Genomic DNA, 17,254 nt, shown 5'->3' on the forward strand with positions numbered 1-17,254 from the left:
TTATTTAAAGTGGAAGCTATAGGAGAAGCTTCAGCAACAGTACTTTTGGTACAGAGTGGCCAATGAGAACATTGCTGCTCATTTTTGTTCTATTTTTTCTGTTTAATTGTTTTATGTATATAGTAATAGGATTTTGTATTACATATAATTGCTTGGTACTTGGCTTTAAGGTACCCATGAGCATCTTTGAATAGGCAAAGAAAAGCACAAAATACACAAATATCAGGAGTTGGAAGTAGATAGTTTATTTACAACTGAAGAATACTGAATAGATTCTACCTCTGATTTTTTTTTTTTAAATTAAGCCCTAATAATTAGAAATTAAAATCACAGCAAGAAGCAAGGGTGTCTGAGGCAATCCTCTGAACAACATCATGTCTTCGGTTTGGAGCAGAAACCATATTAGAGAGTATATCCGCGCCAAGCAAGGAGATGTGGAAGATCTAGCTCAAAGAGAAACCACAAACCACCTGATAATTCAGAAGCAAGAACAGAACTGCAGTGCCTTGTTGCAGAATTCACTACCATCTAAAGATACTCCTCCAAGAAGAACAAGTCAATATAATGCTGAGCTTATGATCAGCTTCAGGAGAGAAAAAAGTGGCTAGGAACTAGTTCCAAGAGCATTACCTCCTCGCCAGGTTCAGTACCCTGTTCAGACATTGGTAAAAGCTCCTGAAGCCCTTCTTCAGAGGTTCCAGTGATTGAAGCAAACCATATTCCAGGCCTCTGTTCTGACAGGTCACAATAAGTACACTAGAGGCACAGCATAAACTCTGGGGATTCAAGTACCACATGGTTTCTTGAGCCCATCATCACACAAGCTTCTTCTTTAGCTTCGTATCTTGTGTTGAATACTTCATTCATTTGCTCTTCCTTTTGTAACTGCAAATCAACACATTTTATTTTTATCAATACTAGTTCAGACTTGTTTATAAGGAAGGAAGGAATAATAATAGAATGATTCAAGCAACACACTGCTCTATTATATTTCACAGCGTCTTTTTTTCTTTCTTTCAAGCCCTCTCTATATGACAAATTACCAACACAGATGTATGGGAGAAGTACCTTTACTTGTAACATCTTCTAACGTATTTGTTTTAAATGAACGGCCTGGCTGATCAGTGCTAAGGCAGTGGGAGGAACTGGCTCACTCCGATCAAGGTAAAAGTTGGTCAGGGTGGGCTGGACCACGCTCCCACAAAAAGCTGAACAGAACATCTTTAGACTGCTTCACTTTTCTCACTCTAATACAAGTGTATTCTGGAGCAGAAGGCATCTTAGGATTCAACTCATACTAAAGATTCTGTGTCAGTAAAACATCACAGGAATACACACTTTGCCTGTGTCATATTATGAAAGATGGCATTGTGGGTTGGGAACAGCATGACGACAGAGGACAGTGTTATTTTGCAAGAATTGTCGTGCAACATTGTGGCACCACGTCCAATCATTGTTCAGTGAACAAATGGATATAGTAAGGTTGTAACAAAGAGCCTTGCCTACAGTCATCACAGTTAGGAGACTATAAAAAGGTAAAGGTACCCCTGCCCGTACGGGCCAGTCTTGCCAGACTCTGGGGTTGTGCGCCCATCTCACTCAAGAGGCCAGGGGCCAGTGCTGTCCGAAGACACTTCCGGGTCACGTGGCCAGCGTGACATCGCTTCTTCTGGCGAGCCAGAGCTGCACACGGAAACGCCGTTTACCTTACCACTAGAAAGCGGTCCCTATTTATCTACTTGCACCCGAGGGTGCTTTTGAACTGCTAGGTTGGCAGGCGCTGGGACCGAGCAACGGGAGCGCACCCCGCCGCGGGGATTCGAACCACCGACCTTTCGATCGGCAAGCCCTAGGCGCTGAGGCTTTTACCCACAGTGCCACCCGCGTCCCGTTAGTAGACTATAGTAAGCTTTAATTGAAACCAACAGGCACCAACAGAGGTTGTGATTTTTGTGTCAGACCAAGCTGTATGCCACTATAGTTATATAGCTTCTAGATCAAGTAAATTATTAATTATTATTATTACCTTCAATTTAAGATTGAATTGGAATTTTCTTTTAAACCTATTATTACTATAATCTTCCACCAAAATTTCAAACAAATATTTATAAGACTAAATAATAACCAAAAGCCTCATTGCTATCAAATTCTCAGATAGTAGAAAAGGTGATGTTTTCCTGCACTTTCAAAAGACTAGAATTATGTTGTTCAAAAAGAAATAGAAGTCTTCTAGGCTGACCTGTAGATTTACTGTAGTAAAGATGATACCCCATAGGAGTGTCTTGATGTTGACATGGGCATCAGGTGATGAGATGGCAAAACCACATCAGATGCAGCATGGAGAGAGTTTGTTGTTGCTTCAGCAAGAACCTCTGCAAATCAAACAGGAGACTAAGTTGTGCTTTATAAAATGTTCATTGGAGATTATTTTCTCAAGCAACCCGATCTTCAGGCAAAAAATGAAGTATGCATTGTGTGGATGTATTAGACTAGGGCAAATATAAGAAACAGTAGCTAAATCAGCACTCAGGAAAACATATACAGTATCAGAAACCAATATAAAAGTATTATTATTGCATTCCACCCTTCCTATTAAAACTATGTGTTGGAACTGCAGTAAATTATCCCGTTTAAGACTATCCTGATAGAAAGATATCCCCTCCCAACTTAGCTTCTGTAAACATTTCATTGCTAATAGAAATATTTTTCTCACCTTCCTTTACACCAATAATTGATTCTGTGTCTGGCAACTGCAAGGATTCTACACCAAGGCTGGGAGGTGAGCTCATGGACACCAGATTCTTACTGTGCTCTTCAGATTCTTCCAACAAACTACTGCCCATCAACGATTCTGTTGCAAAAACAAAACACCAAGTTGAGGAACAACAGCATCAGTGTCTACTATCACACAGCGAGGGATTTCTGCTTCACAAATCTGAAGAATGTGGAGAATTGTTTTCTCACTCTTCCTTATCCAATATTTCTTCTTCATGACCTGTATTTTCAGGAAGAGAGTTTGACTTTGTAGAGTATATTTCGAGATGTGGGCATACACATCTGAAAAGCACAACTTTACTCACACAGATCAATTTTATAACTGTTTTTCAAAGCTGGTAAATAGTTAATGCTTTGTGATCAAACACTCTTAGCCTCTCTGTTCCTACAGTCTCTTCATGTGATATATTTCACATCCTCAGAAACAGCCGCATTTCTGTCACTATCTCATGCTAACACTTCTATGGCAGAACAGATTCTCTTTCTCAACTTGACCCTTCTCATCACTGTTTGAAAGATCCAATCAAACATTCCCATTCTACTCGGTTCCTACCTGTTTGTTCATGCTGTCTGTTGCTATCTGTTCCAACTCTGGAATGATGTTTCTTCATGTGTACATTCCTACTACCACTCTGAGAAAATGTCTTCCCACAGATTTGACACTGGTGGGGCTTTACTCCTATAAACAATATACAATAATTGCTAGAGCAGAGAATTAAATATCCATTTTCAATGCTTAAGTAGTTTTCATTTCTCTTGAATTCAGACACCAAAGGCTTAGCTTTAGAAAGGGGCTATCAAGTTCACAGTCAAATTTTGTCAGGAAAATTTAGAGTCTCAGGCCTGTATGTACAAGAAGCCTTTGACCTAGAGATTGTAAGATCTCACTTTGTCACGCCCCTAATTGTATATACTAGGCAAGTTGCAGTTTTTAGCCTACACCTTTGAAGTTATGAGGCTCAAGAAGAGAAAAGGGCAAGACAGCATAAAAAGCAAAGGGGGAACCACATTAGTAATTGTTCAGTAAGACCTAGGGAATAATGTTCTGCTGTCTTCAAGACAGACGTCGTCTGTTGTATGGGTATATCTCAAGGAATAAAGTCCCCTTACCTGAATGGACAACTAGGTGTTTCCGAAGGCTGGAGTATTCAGCAAAGGAGCGACCACAGCCCTGAGCCTCACACAAGAAGGGCTTTTCCCCTGCATTGAAGCATTTGCTTCAGTTAATTAAAAAAGGCACTTGAATTGCATATGCCCTCACATGCAAGGATCCACTTCTTTCTATTAAGTTGCAGTTTCTCAAATTCAAACACCTTTCATTGTTTACATGAATTGAAGCTTTGAAGCTTTCTACTTGGAGAGTGAAAACACAATTTCTCCAAGACTGGAAGTCTCAGAAATTTAATATAATAACCACCAACATGGTTTGCTATTATATAACCTTTTGACCACCTAAAGGAGGTGGGGGAAAACTTTGGCCTGGTTCACATGACCCGCTAAGCCAAACCTTGACTTATTGAGACCATACACAGAGGAGCTCATATCCACGTTGCTCCTCCCTGGTCCTCTTTTCCGCTGTGCCAAGCCAGGTTTGGCTTAGTGGGTCATCTGAATCAGCTTTCTCCTCCCTATCTCCCCCCTAGCTGTAACATAGCCGGCATTTGGCCCTCATAAACAGCGTCCGGGTGGAAATCGCTGCAGTGTTCAGGAAAATCTGGATATATGGCAACCCATGTCGGAAGTGTAGATTTTGCCTAATTTCATTAAAAATACCTCAAAGCTCAACAACTTTGGCAACCCTAAATAAATACTTCATAACAGGCATAAAGGCCTCAGAGAGGCAGCAGCTGCCTAGTCAGTGCCATGCTCATAATCTGGCTGACAGAAATGCAGAGAAACTTCTTTAACACTTGAATACTGGAACAAAAGAAGAATTCGAAAAAAGGGGAATGGTACACACCAGTATGAATCCGCAGGTGATTCTTCAGGTTCCCAGCTGTCGTGAACTGCTTCCCACAACCTAGCTCGGTGCAGATGAATGGTTTCTCACCATTGTGCGTTCTCATGTGCACCTTCAGCCTCTGCAGGACATAGAAGCTTTTCCCGCAATCTTTTGCTGGACAAATGAAGGAACGGTCATTCCTGGAAAACAACATCACTTTCATGGCACTATTATACATGCTGCTGTAATCAAGTTTTCCTCTGCTGGTGCTCTGGCTTTCATTAATGTGGTGTTGTATGCATTTTTGTTTCAGTTCAAAATGAAGAGGCTGAAAAGTGACATGGCCAGTTACTGGCCCCACCTGAAGTAACAGTTAAAGTAAAATGAAGAGGTTGCATTTTCCTTGCCTTACACTGTATAAATAATTTTAATAAACCAGATATTCTCATTTAAAAGTTTCGGTTACATATAACATACACAAAAAAGCAGTTTTGTTTGGGCCAGTTGAAAATCACAAGCCACTCCCAGGCAGTTAAAACACACAAACAGTGTTTTAAAAACCACACTGAGTGTATTTGCAAAATAGAAATGAGCTTTTTCTGTTTCAGATTTCTGTACTTTGGCTGACTTTCTGAATTTGATCGTTCCATAGTAGGACCTGCATACAGTCTGCAGTGCTCAGCAAAGTCATAGCCATAGCAACTCTATGCACCTGTGAGTCTTTAAGTGGTATTTGAAGTGGGCCGGCCACACAAATGTCCTGTCGCAGCCCTCAACTGTACATTTCAACTTTTTCTCCACCCGAGGCAAGTGAGGGATAGGGCTGGATTCTTTCGGTTGAGGGTCTCCTGAGCAAACATGAACATTTTCACCTGGAAGGGGTTAAAAAAAAATACAATGGTAAGATGACAGTGATACATAGGAGGGGGAGAACTCACCTAAATACATTTAAAAAGAGAAACATTTCTGCTCGTTTTGTTTAGTCAGTCCCCTGAAGTGGATGCTTTTCTTCATACTTCAAATCTGTACTCTCCCAAATTTTCAGGAGGTTCCATTTTCTTCTGCAAAATTTACCATTTCTAAGGGCAGGAGCAGTGGGGGTGGTGAAACGCTAGCATAGAAAGCTGCTTTATAACCAGTAACCACTGATCCATCTGGCTTAGCACTGACCACTCTGACTAGTAAGTTTCCCAGGGTTTCAGACTGGAAGCGTTCCCAGTCCTACCTGGAGAGATTGAGCCTTCTTCATCCAAAGCAAGTGCTCTACCAACTGAGCTATAATCCTTTCCCAAAGGTAGGGGGAGGGTAGAGAAGGCACGTTAAAATAATAAAGCACTACCTCCCACATTTTTGCATACCTGTTCACATTCACTGTTTCCCTGACTTGCTGCTTGGTCGCCTTCTTAAAAACAAAACACAAAACTTGAAAGGGCTTCTTCACTATGTGATCCCAGCCAACTCACAGACCTCATAGTAAAACTGGCACCACGTGGCCAGCTGTAGTTGTGTGACAACAGCGAGGGCAAACAATGCCGTTCAATTGCTCTCACACTTATGGGGGGAAAGAGACAACTGAGAGGACTCATACCATGTTATGCTGGCAGTTTCACTATCTTACTATCATTATGCAGCATATATTTCTCCCATTGCACATAGTTAGGCATGCCTAATGGACAGAACAGGCATGGCGATGTGCATCCCATTATAAGCAGTGCCGTACAAACAGGTGAAGTTGCGACGGAATGCAAATCATTTCTTTTTGAATGTGTTACTTCCAATGGCATGTGCGTCCCAATCTCATCGGCAAGAAATCGACGACACACAATTGGATTAAGGAAGGGAACATCAGGCTGGTTACCTCAGCAATGGAGCTGCGTTTGCCAAGCATCAGCAACTCCCAGGTATACCTAGCATTCAGCAGATTGCATGGCACAGCAGTCATGCAGCAACAACTGGTGAAAACAGCTCAGAGCCAGGAGCTATTAAACCCCAGAACTCAGTTTACCCTCACAGCCATGATATTGAAAACCAGATATTGCCCAGCCCTATTAGGGACATTGAAAGTTTTTTACCTTAAAAGGCAGGAAGTAAATGGCTGAAGTTCTCAACAACATATAAGAGCTTTACAGGATTTCCTAAACTCATTTTATGGGTGAAAGTAACGTTATACCTTGAAAATGGGGGAAAAAAACCCAACAGAAATAAAAGCCCTCTTACCATTATTGCTTGCTTTGGCATTCTTTGCGAGCTGTGCTCGAGTGGCAGCAATCAAACTGTCATGAGCCAGTTCCTGCACTCGCAAAAACCATGGGGTACTGCTGTCGGTGCTATCATTCGAGAAGAAATCATTCCCAGAATCTTCTGCTTCATCTTGGACAAACACCAAGTGCTCTGAGGGAGAACCTAGGCCTAGAATGGAGGCAGTTTTCATGAGACAATAAAAAGGGGAGTAAACTCTCTTGCTTCCCACAATATCACAATGAACCTCTACAGCAGGGATGGCTAACCTGTAGCCCTCAATATGTCATTGCACAGCAACAAGTCCCTTCTGCCCCAGTCAGCATGGCCAATGGCCAGGGCAGATGAGAGTTTTAGTTCAACATCATCTGGAGGTGCCACAGGTTAGTTTCCCTGCTCTCCAGCCACTTTACTGGAAGGAGGTGATGACTCCTGTTAAATGCAGCATTGCCCAAATCTCTTTCTGTGCTTTGAAGTGCTTGATGGAGTTACCTGTTCGTGTTAAATTGAGAAGGATAAAAGAAGTGCTATCAGTGGGTTGGAGGTCTTGCAATAAGCTGGAAGTATCAGGGCTTGGCAGAAGCTCAGGTGGTTTCTGTACTGTTTGTGCCCTTGTCTCCTCACCATCAGGGCCAACATTCACCTGGAGGCTTCGCAAAACAGCGGAAGAGGAGACATCCTTTGAGGAGCTAGTATGACCTGGAGAGTCATCTAATGAAGAAATTTTAGAAAAAAATTGTGAGATTATGCATTTTATTCAAGAAAATCATGCTTTCATGACCATTATAAAACCAGTAACCTTAGCAGTACATTTAATGTTATTTTAAAAAAAGTTTTTATTTATACTTTTCAAGTTTATACATTTCATTAGTTGTACAATCAATTTAACATTTCAAAGTTTGACTTCCTTCCCCCTCTTTCTGCAGTTCCTTAAATGTATTTTCTAATATCTTCTGCATATCCAAATTCATTTAATTTGCTCATTTAATTATCTACTTTAAATATATACTCTTATGAAACTGCAGGTTATTATAATAACCCTATCAATGTTTTTATCTGTTTGCAATTTATCTATATATATTTTTAATAAACCATTTCCATTCTTTTATAAAAAGTTTGTTATCTTGATTTCCTATTCTTCCGGTAAATTTCACCATTTCTGCATATTCCATAAGTAAGAGCGTGGATTCTGGCAAAGCTGCTAGCAATGCTCTAATTAACATTAAATGACTTATTGAGCATTTAATATTAATTAGAGCATTGCTAGCAGCTTTGCCAGAATCTACTCTATTACAATTTTATCTCACCATTCCTTGCAAAAGAACTGAACTTTAATAACTGTGCATTACAGGAGTATCCCACATCTAAACACAGCATGCACTCCTATGCACACTTACCTGGAAGCAAGCCAAACTGAACTCAGTGGGACTGACTTCCAGGTAGACATGCAGAGAACTGTGTTGTTAATATCTCAAAAATGCAAACAGCATTTTTAGCATAATCAGGCTTCAGGTTTTACCTGGCAACATCAGTCTGTTGCATTCTTGGGGTTCAGTAACAGGAAGGAGAGACAAACAGGTTATATCTTTAGGTTCTGATTCCACAAGCTCCTGTCCTAGTGGAATAGACGTGTTCTGAACAAATTGAACCAGCAGCTGGGGGGAAAGCAAAGATATTAAAACAGCAAATGCTTAGATCTGAAGCTGAATGCTTTCTGTCAATCCCCCCCCCCCCCGGTTTCCATTCTACAACTTCAGCTGCAAAAGGCAGTAACACAGAGAAATAGTTCATAAACTACACTGTAGCAAATATACTAAAAGTAAATATTCTGTCATTCTGAGCTCAACCAAAAAACAATAAGAAATCACCAATGTGAAATACAGTGGTGCCCCGCAAGACGAACGCCTCGCAAGACGAAAAACCCGCTAGACGAAAGGGTTTTCCGTTTTGGAGGCGCTTCGCAAAACGAATTCCCCTATGGGGTTGCTTCGCAAGACGAAAAAAATCTTGCATCCCCCCGTGGGTTTTTTTCGCTTTTTTCGCCCTTTTCTTAAGCCGCTAAGCCGCTATACGAAGAGCCTCACGGAACGGATTAATTTCGTCTAGCGAGGCACCACTGTATTTACTCACTACTTACTCTGAACTCTTATTTCCCTGTGCAAATGTTAATTCTTATGGTAACAAGCATAAACGTTACATGCCCTGTTCTTTGACTAAATTCACAACTACTGTTGGCTTTGCATAGTAGTTAGTTCATTGGTCTGTATTTTCCACAATAATGGCAGCACAACTCTTCAGAGTTTTAGATGGGGGCCTCTCCCAGCCCTACCTGGACATGCTGGGGCTAAGCCTGGCACTTTCTGCATGCAAAGCAGAAAATCTACCCCTGAGCTATGGCCCTTCCCCAGCTTGATTTTGAGCTGAAAAGAAGCAATAGGCAACATACCGGTAATCTACATGAACCACCCCAAGACACTTTTGCACTAGTCACAGAGTGCAGGCTATATTACACGTGCTGTTAAATATATAACTTAACGTCACATGTATTTTTTATACACAGTATGTAGTATATTTTGTTACATGTATTTTTTAATACACTATATGTAGTATATTTTGTGGAGAATCAAAAGCATAATAAGCAGCCTTCTTTTCTCTTGCACATCTGATTCCAATGGAAACAACTCTCCGAAGCTGATAATGGCAGCTTTCTTCTATACTAAATTTCATCAATGGCAGCTTCTTTCCCATGCCAAATAGCAGTTGGGGAAGGGGGGTCAGGACAGTGGAGAAGCAGTAAAGGATTAGTACACCCCTTCCTTTCATTCTGACTAGCCCCCCTGGCAGCTTTTTACCATGAAGGAAGGCCATAAGCATAACTGCTCTGAGCTGGAAGTCTTTATGTCAAGCAATTGGGCGTTATTGGTACCTCAGCATTTTTGCATTAAGAGCCATGTAGACTGTTAAACATTTTTAAATTGTGACATCTGTGCATTGCAATGCTACATGGGCTTACTCAGAAGTAAGTCACATTGTGAGGCTCACTCCCATGTACGTTTGCACAGAATTTCTGCTTAAGTGTCACTTGTGATTATAGGTTTTCAAGTGAGACCTTGTGGGTGAAAATCTGATGAGCAATTTTGGAGCCATTAATGAAGCAAAAAAGATTGCATTGCTTCTATGCATGATAACCATATGCCAACTACACAAATCACTAGGAAAATTATCATTTGTCATAATAATAATTCCAAAATATAGCCATCGAGCCACAAAACAAATCTAGCGGTTGCTGACCTCTGGTTTAGACTCTAACTCATCCGATAACATTGATTCAAGTTTCCGATTCCCAAAGTCGATCTGGATAAGGCACAAAGCTTAAGAGTTCAAAGTGAACAACGTTCTGTGTTTATAAATATATTCCAGCCTCACAGCTTTGTGAGGATCTTCTTAGGAGAAGCCGTAGTAGAGAGCTATTCAGTTTAACCTGAAAAAGAACCAAATATTAAAAATATGACCAACATATTGCCAGTCATGCTGCCATATTTTAAAACATAATTCTTTCTCAAACACAAAACAGCAGTAACATAGCATTGATTCTCTTTGCTTTCTACCTCCACTCCATGCCTATTAAACTGCAGCTGTTAAATTCCACTGCCAGGGGCCCAGACCTTGCCAGAGATCAGCCTCAAGAAACATTTACAGTTCTATGGTTCATTACAGGGATATAGTAACAACAATGAAAAGCTTTTATTTGACCATTACAGAATATCATTAATTCCCTCCTACATAACTGCAACAAGCTTATTTGGAGGTCAGGACCAAAATTTGGGTGCAAAAATAAACATTTTAATACATAAATAACAGCTCTTAAGCAGCTGTCCATTCTCTCCTGCTTTCAAATATGCCAGGAATTCACTTATTTCTCTCTTCCTTCAAACCCATTCCAGATACTTTCAAGGCCAGCTCTAAGCTTCAGCAAGTCCTCACCACAGCAGCTAGTGAAACCAAAAGGCTCCCCTGCCCTTCATGACAGTGCCATTGGTGTTACAACCACCATATACTGGTACCTTCCATTTTACCTGGCTGTACTACAATGATTATAACCCCCCATGAGTTTACTCAGAGGAACTGGAGGAACTGCAATTCCTATAGGGAGTGGTCATAATCCTTCATGCTACAGAGCACCCAACGGGATATCACTACATTATACGCTGCACAGCATTTGCACACACAGCAGTATGTTAAAAAATGGGAGCTACTACATCCATTAGAAAGCGCAACAGGGATGCCTGGGTAAGGCCACAAGTCAGAAGCTGAATAGCAACACAGGGGTGGGAATCCAACTAGTGGTAACACTACTAGAGAAGGGCTACTGAACAATGTCCAGTGTGTGGGGGGGGAGAAACACACTCAAAGACAGTAGGAGTTGTTGCCAGGCCACCTCATTGACTGCATGGGCCCTGGCAGCCGCCTGTGTATGCCAGGTGCTGATGTCAGGGCTGGATGTGTTCAAGACCTCTTAATCCTTACTCCCAAGCAGTATGTCTTTATTTTCAACAAATTTTATCATAACAAACAAAACAAGACAACACAATAACAAACAATAAACAATATAAAACATAAAAATCAAACAAAAATATATAAGTTCAACTCTTAATTTCATGTAACTTACTTTCCCAACTTCCTCACACCTCCCTTTTCTGTATTCCAATTTCCAATTTAGTTTCAGCAAATTCTTCCTCTATTTTGACTGATTTTAATATTGCTTAATTTATTTTAAATTAACCATTACCGTTGCTATCCACTTATCTTCTAATCCCCCATCATTGATTAATTTTGCTATATTTCTTTACTTGTTACTTATAAAACATCTTTGCACATTCCTTTCAACTTTGTCACCAATGCCACACTATCTCTATATCCTGCATCACTTTAACATTCAAATAATTTACAATGCTTTTGCAGATAATCTTTAAATTTCTTCCAATCTTCTTCTGTTTGTTCTTCTCCCATGTCTCGGATTCTGACAGTCATTTCTGCCAGTTCGATGTAGTCTATCGGTTGCATCTGCCATTCTTCCAAGGTGGGCAAATCTTGTGTCTTCCAATACTTTGCGATGAGTATTCTTACTGCTGTTGTTGCATACATGAAAAAGGTTCTATCCTTCTTTAACACCCTCTGGCCAACAATGCCCAAGAGAAAGGCCTCTGGTTTCTTAAGAAAGGTATACTTAAATACCTTTTTCAGTTCATTATAGATCATTTCCCAGAAAGCCTTAACCTTTGAGCACGTCCACCAGAGGTGAAAGAATGTTCCCTCAGTTTCCTTACATTTCCAACACTTATTGTCAGGCAAATGATATATCTTTGCAAGCTTGACTGGTGTCATGTACCACCTATAAATCATTTTCATAATATTTTCTTTCAAAGCATTACATGCCGTGAATTTCATACCAGTGGTACATAACCGTTCCCAGTAAGCAAACATAATGTTATAACCAATGTCTTGTGCCCACTTAATCATAGCTGATTTGACCGTTTCATCCTGAGTATTCCACTTTAACAGCAAGTTGTACATTCTTGACAATACCTTAGTTTTAGGTTTTAACAATTCCGTTTCTAATTTCGATTTTTCCACCTGGAAACCTATTTTTTTATCCATATTAAAGACCTCTCTGATTTGGTAATAGTGTAGCCAATCTCGCACTTTATCTTTTAGTTTCTCAAAACTCTGCAATCTCCATGTGTCTCCCCAAGCAGTATGTCTTTGAAGGTAAAGGGACCCCTGACCATTAGGTCCAGTCGTGGCCGACTCTGGGGTTGCGGCGCTCATCTCACTTTATTGGCCAAGGGAGCTGGCGTACAGCTTCCGGGTCATGTGGCCAGCATGACTAAGCCGCTTCTGGCAAACCAGAGCAGCGCACGGAAACACCGTTTACCTTCCTGCCAGAGCGGTACCTATTTATCTACTTGCACTTTGACGTCCTTTCAAACTGCTAGGTTGGCAGGAGCAGGGACCGAGCAACGGGAGCTCACCCCATCACGGGGATTCGAACCGCTGAGCTTCTGATCAGCAAGTCCTAGGCTCTGTGTCTGTCTTAAAACCAATTTGCTCACACGTCTCCTTGGTTTTCATTGCCTCTTCCATCTCTCCGTCGTCATCTTCCTCGGCTGCCTATCCTCGATTGCCGCCCCGGGCTGCTTATTGGAGGGGCATAAATTCGACAAACAACAAAAATAACAAATATCCCGGCTATTATCACGCTAAGCTCTTCACGACAGGAGCCTGACTTTTGGTTGTTGACATAACCCTATGAAACCCCACGTGCGCTGATGAAAAGCGGGGAGTGGGAACCATCGCTATACCAATAATCCTAAACTTTTCCTTACTTTGAACATTAAGGACCGCGGAGCCTTCCAACCACCCAAGGAGGCGGCGGTTCGTGAAGACCCGGGAGGGTCGGGGGACGGTAAGGAGGTTCATCCAACAACACGACCCCTCGTGAAACACCGAAGAACTTTCCGGGGCCTAAGCAACAAGCAGGTCACCTTCTGGACGGAGTCACCCGGAGTCTCCCGCCAGCCCCAGGGTCCGGGCGGGCGCTGAGAGGGGAAGAAGCAAAGACCCGTCCCATATCGGCGACAAGGCCGAGGCGGACCCAGGCCGCTCCCCCGGCACCGAGGGCGGAGAGGGAAGGGTTTCTCTCACGGACCGGGCTGGACCCAAGAACTGAGGGAAAGGGGAGCAGGTAGGCGGCGGGGGCAACACAGTGGCGAGACCACCCCGAGTGAGGGAAGGGAGCGCGCGGGCGGAGGGCGCGTAAACGACGTATTCTCGCGCCCCCTCCTCTCCCCCCCCCCAGCTCCTTCCTTCCCCGAGACGAGCGTTTCTTACCGGCATCTCAGAATCGTCCGGATATGACGCGCACAGCCATCGAAAATGCCTCGCTCCCATCTAGAACAGACCATAGAGAGGGGGAGGGAGAGCCGAGCGCGTCGCACCTTTGCTGCTCGGCCGGCCCTTAACAAAAAAAACCACAACAACCCACAACTGCGTAGAGGTAGAAGATTCGCCTCTGAATGCGTTCTCCACTTCCGGTTTCCGTTGGAATACCGCCATATACGGAGCTGGCGCAGAATAGAGAACTAGAGTCCGTCCGTTGCACCTTAAAAAGCAGGGCGGGGTTTTTTGTGTGTGTGGCATGTGTGGGTTTTTGTTGTAGCGGAGTAACGCAGCTCCCCGGCCCCCATTTCATAGTGCAAAATGGGAGAGTGGGTTGTACAGTGCCCTATTCTATTTTGTTGCATTGGTTACCCCCCCATGCTCGATTTAGAACCGGAAGTGTAAAATCCCACTGAGCCTGTGACTCTATGCTGCACGAAGAAAGACGCCGGCCAGGACGCCCGTAGCTTCCGGCTCGCATAGCAAGCGCCGCCCCCTCTTCTGACGTCATGTTCTAGTAGCGTGGGGTGCTTGCTGCGTGTTCTTACGGATGTTCTCTGGAATCTATTTACTATGCAGCGGTTTGATCAAGTCCCAGTATATTTGACGGATATTTTTGGGTGCCTAGCCTGAAACCTCCTGCTCGTTCTCTAAACCAGACTGTCATTGATCCAGATAATTAATGGCCACAAATCTAATATTAAAAAATGGTAATGCTTAGTATCCGTGGGTTGAGTCCGGGTGTATTTCGGTCTCTCTGGATATTGAACATCCGACTTTGCCACACTTCAGCAAAAAAAGGGACGTTGTTAAGCTGGGATTGATATGCAAGTTTCACACTTAACAAGACATGAGCTAAATGCAAAATGGGAATTTATTTAAAGTAGAAAAGAATTGCACCTCCTTATGTGCTTATGCGTGGCATTTAGCTTGCTTTGCAGATCTGTTATCGGTTGGGAGTCTGATCTTTTACCCTTTGCTTGTTTGCATTTGTGTTCCACTTACTAATGGAACACACACATCTGTTTGTTTTTGGGCTTTCTGACCTCGCATTCCTCACCCACCCTTATTTTGTCACCACTACACATGTGTATGCCATGTACATATCTGCAAGCTGAAGATACCATTTTATGCATCTAATGATACATCTGGCTGAGCCTACTTTATGCTAAGGTGTGTTGTTTTTTGCTGCAGAAAAGTAATATGACTGCCTTTCTAGAACACGGCAGTAGCCAGCAAAATGATGAGAAAGCGAATGATGTCACTTTAAACTAGTGAGACCTAGCTATATTGGATATGGCTCTTACAGAGCGGAGCTGCAAAAGAGCCAGACATACAAACTGAATCAATGAGAGACTAGACATTCTGTTAGATTTACAATTCATGCAGTCATCCTTTACTCTTAACCCCCTAATACAGTGGTTTTCAACCAGTGCCGTGGCACCCTGGAGTGCCTTGAATGGTGGTCAGGGGTGCTGCTGGCAACACTGGCCTCTGCCATTCTTTCCTTCCCCCCCTCTTCTGGTGCCCTCACGTTTCTGCCTCCCAAAGGATTGCATAGCTGTTTGTTGCAGCAGCCCTGACTACAAGCTCCCTGGGTGAATGGTGCCTCTAGGACTGGCCAGAGGGTCCTTCCCAGGCCCCTGTAGGGCAGTGGGAGGAGGCACCTCTCTTTGGGGTGGTGGAGGCAGGCAGCTCAGAGACCAGGGGCGGCAGCTGTGGCTGCCCAGAGGACTCCCAATGAAAGGGGAGAGGAGAAGAGACTGAGGGAACACTCCACAAGGGAGGGTGTTTGAAAAAAGGGTGAGAGGCTGCTCTACAAGCAAGGAGGGACAGAACTGGGCTCCTGAGCCCCACAGGAGTGCCACAGAAAGAATGTAGTTGGTCAAGGGACCCAAAACCCAGAAATGCATTTTAAATAAAAGCACACATTATACTCGTGTAAAAACACCAGGTAGGCTCCACAAATAACCCAGAGATGCATTTTAAATAAAAGGACACATTCTACTCATGTAAAAACACGCTGATTCCCATACCATCCGTGGGCCAGATTTAGAAGGCGATAGGGCCAGATCCGGCCCCCGGGCCTTAGTTTGCCTACCCATGCTGTAGACCTTGGCATGAATAAAAAGGTGGGTATATGGTAATATGACAGGAGACCCTCCATTATGAACTTTCTTGACTCTGGTACCAGTCTGATCTCAAAACATGTCCTGGAAGCATTCAGGAGACATCCTGATTTCCTCATACCTTGTATAAAGATTAGCATATGTAACTCTAACTACCATTAAAATTAACTTAACACATGAATGGATGCCATAAAGGTAATAGTGGGATGAACTTTGAGACAGGAGGCAGACAAGCATGGCTGGTTCAGTCATCAGTTCACTAGGATCATGTTTTTTCAACTATTACAGTAATTAAGCAAGATGGGCGAAGTGGGAAATAGGCAGGGAACTAAGATAAATTCAATAGCACAATATTGGAATTATGGTTAGTTTGTTAGAGCTTGGAAAAAGCTAACTCAGTGTTCTCAATGAACCAATACACACTCTACCTTAGAGATAGGTATGCCTATCCTTTTCTTGACTTGCTGTTGATGTGGGCTCTGGGGCACAATTGTCACACTCACTTTCTGTAGAATTTTGAGAATAGTAAGGGATTATTTAACTCTTTAGATCAAGGTGCTTTTTTCTGGGGGGACGCAGAGGTACGCATACCCCTAAACATTTTGTGAATCTAAGTTTGGCCTCATTGATGGGCAGTATTACAATATGAGTAGGAAAATGAGAGTAACCCTGAACATTTTTTTAAGGAAAAAAAGCACTATGCTGCTTGCATAAATTTTGCTTTCTTAATTGGCATTAATATATTCTCCCACTTTCATTTCATATAATACATCAAGCTTTATTCCGTTTGTGTAAGAACTTATTGTGGGCACAAGGTTAAGAGTAAACACATATTCTTGACAGACGCATGTCGTAACTCTAGCAAAAGATCCTAAACCTCTTGGTAGTGTATGAATACCCAAGTGCTGGGCACACGTGTGGTTTCAGACACATACTTTGTAACAGCACAAAAGCCTGTATTAAAGCATTGTATCTATAAGCTGTGTTGCTAGAGACCTTAGAAAAGTGCCTGTGCTCTTGCATATGATGGAGACATTGCATCATGACATCAACTCAGCATATTTTGACTGTGTGTACTTGTGAATTATGAACTCACAGTTCAGTTGTGCCTGAGCAGTGACATCAGCACTGAGCAAATAACACCCTATATTTGGAAACAATGCTATATCTAAAGTGGCCATGCATAAGCCTGATCCTGTACATGCTAGCTTAGAAGTAGGTCCTTATTAGT

The 17,254-nt window shown here is 42.5% G+C and overlaps 1 protein-coding gene across 5 annotated transcripts; it reads right to left on the reverse strand.

Annotated features, from left to right (window-relative positions):
- Positions 1-222: 222 nt before the first annotated feature.
- On the reverse strand, positions 223-14,071 carry ZNF410 (zinc finger protein 410). 5 transcript variants are annotated; one of them, XM_083741498.1, is made up of 13 exons: positions 13,847-14,071; positions 13,069-13,149; positions 10,247-10,436; positions 8,475-8,610; positions 7,448-7,666; positions 6,935-7,126; positions 5,430-5,589; positions 4,736-4,917; positions 3,886-3,975; positions 3,329-3,454; positions 2,714-2,851; positions 2,240-2,372; positions 223-885 (listed from the first exon to the last, which is right to left on the reverse strand). In XM_083741498.1, exons 3-12 carry the CDS (start codon positions 10,277-10,279, stop codon positions 2,248-2,250), a joined length of 1,401 nt encoding a protein of 466 aa, XP_083597624.1. In that variant the 5' UTR covers positions 10,280-10,436; positions 13,069-13,149; positions 13,847-14,071; the 3' UTR covers positions 223-885; positions 2,240-2,247. The 5 variants fall into 5 exon arrangements, with proteins under 5 accessions (XP_083597624.1, XP_083597625.1, XP_083597622.1 ...); XM_083741499.1 differs by having other exon boundaries at positions 13,069-13,152; XM_083741496.1 differs by lacking the exon at positions 13,069-13,149.
- Positions 14,072-17,254: the final 3,183 nt, after the last annotated feature.

This window comes from Podarcis gaigeae (assembly GCF_964106915.1).
Source record: "Podarcis gaigeae genome assembly, chromosome: 1".
NCBI classification, from domain to species: Eukaryota; Metazoa; Chordata; class Lepidosauria; order Squamata; family Lacertidae; genus Podarcis; species Podarcis gaigeae.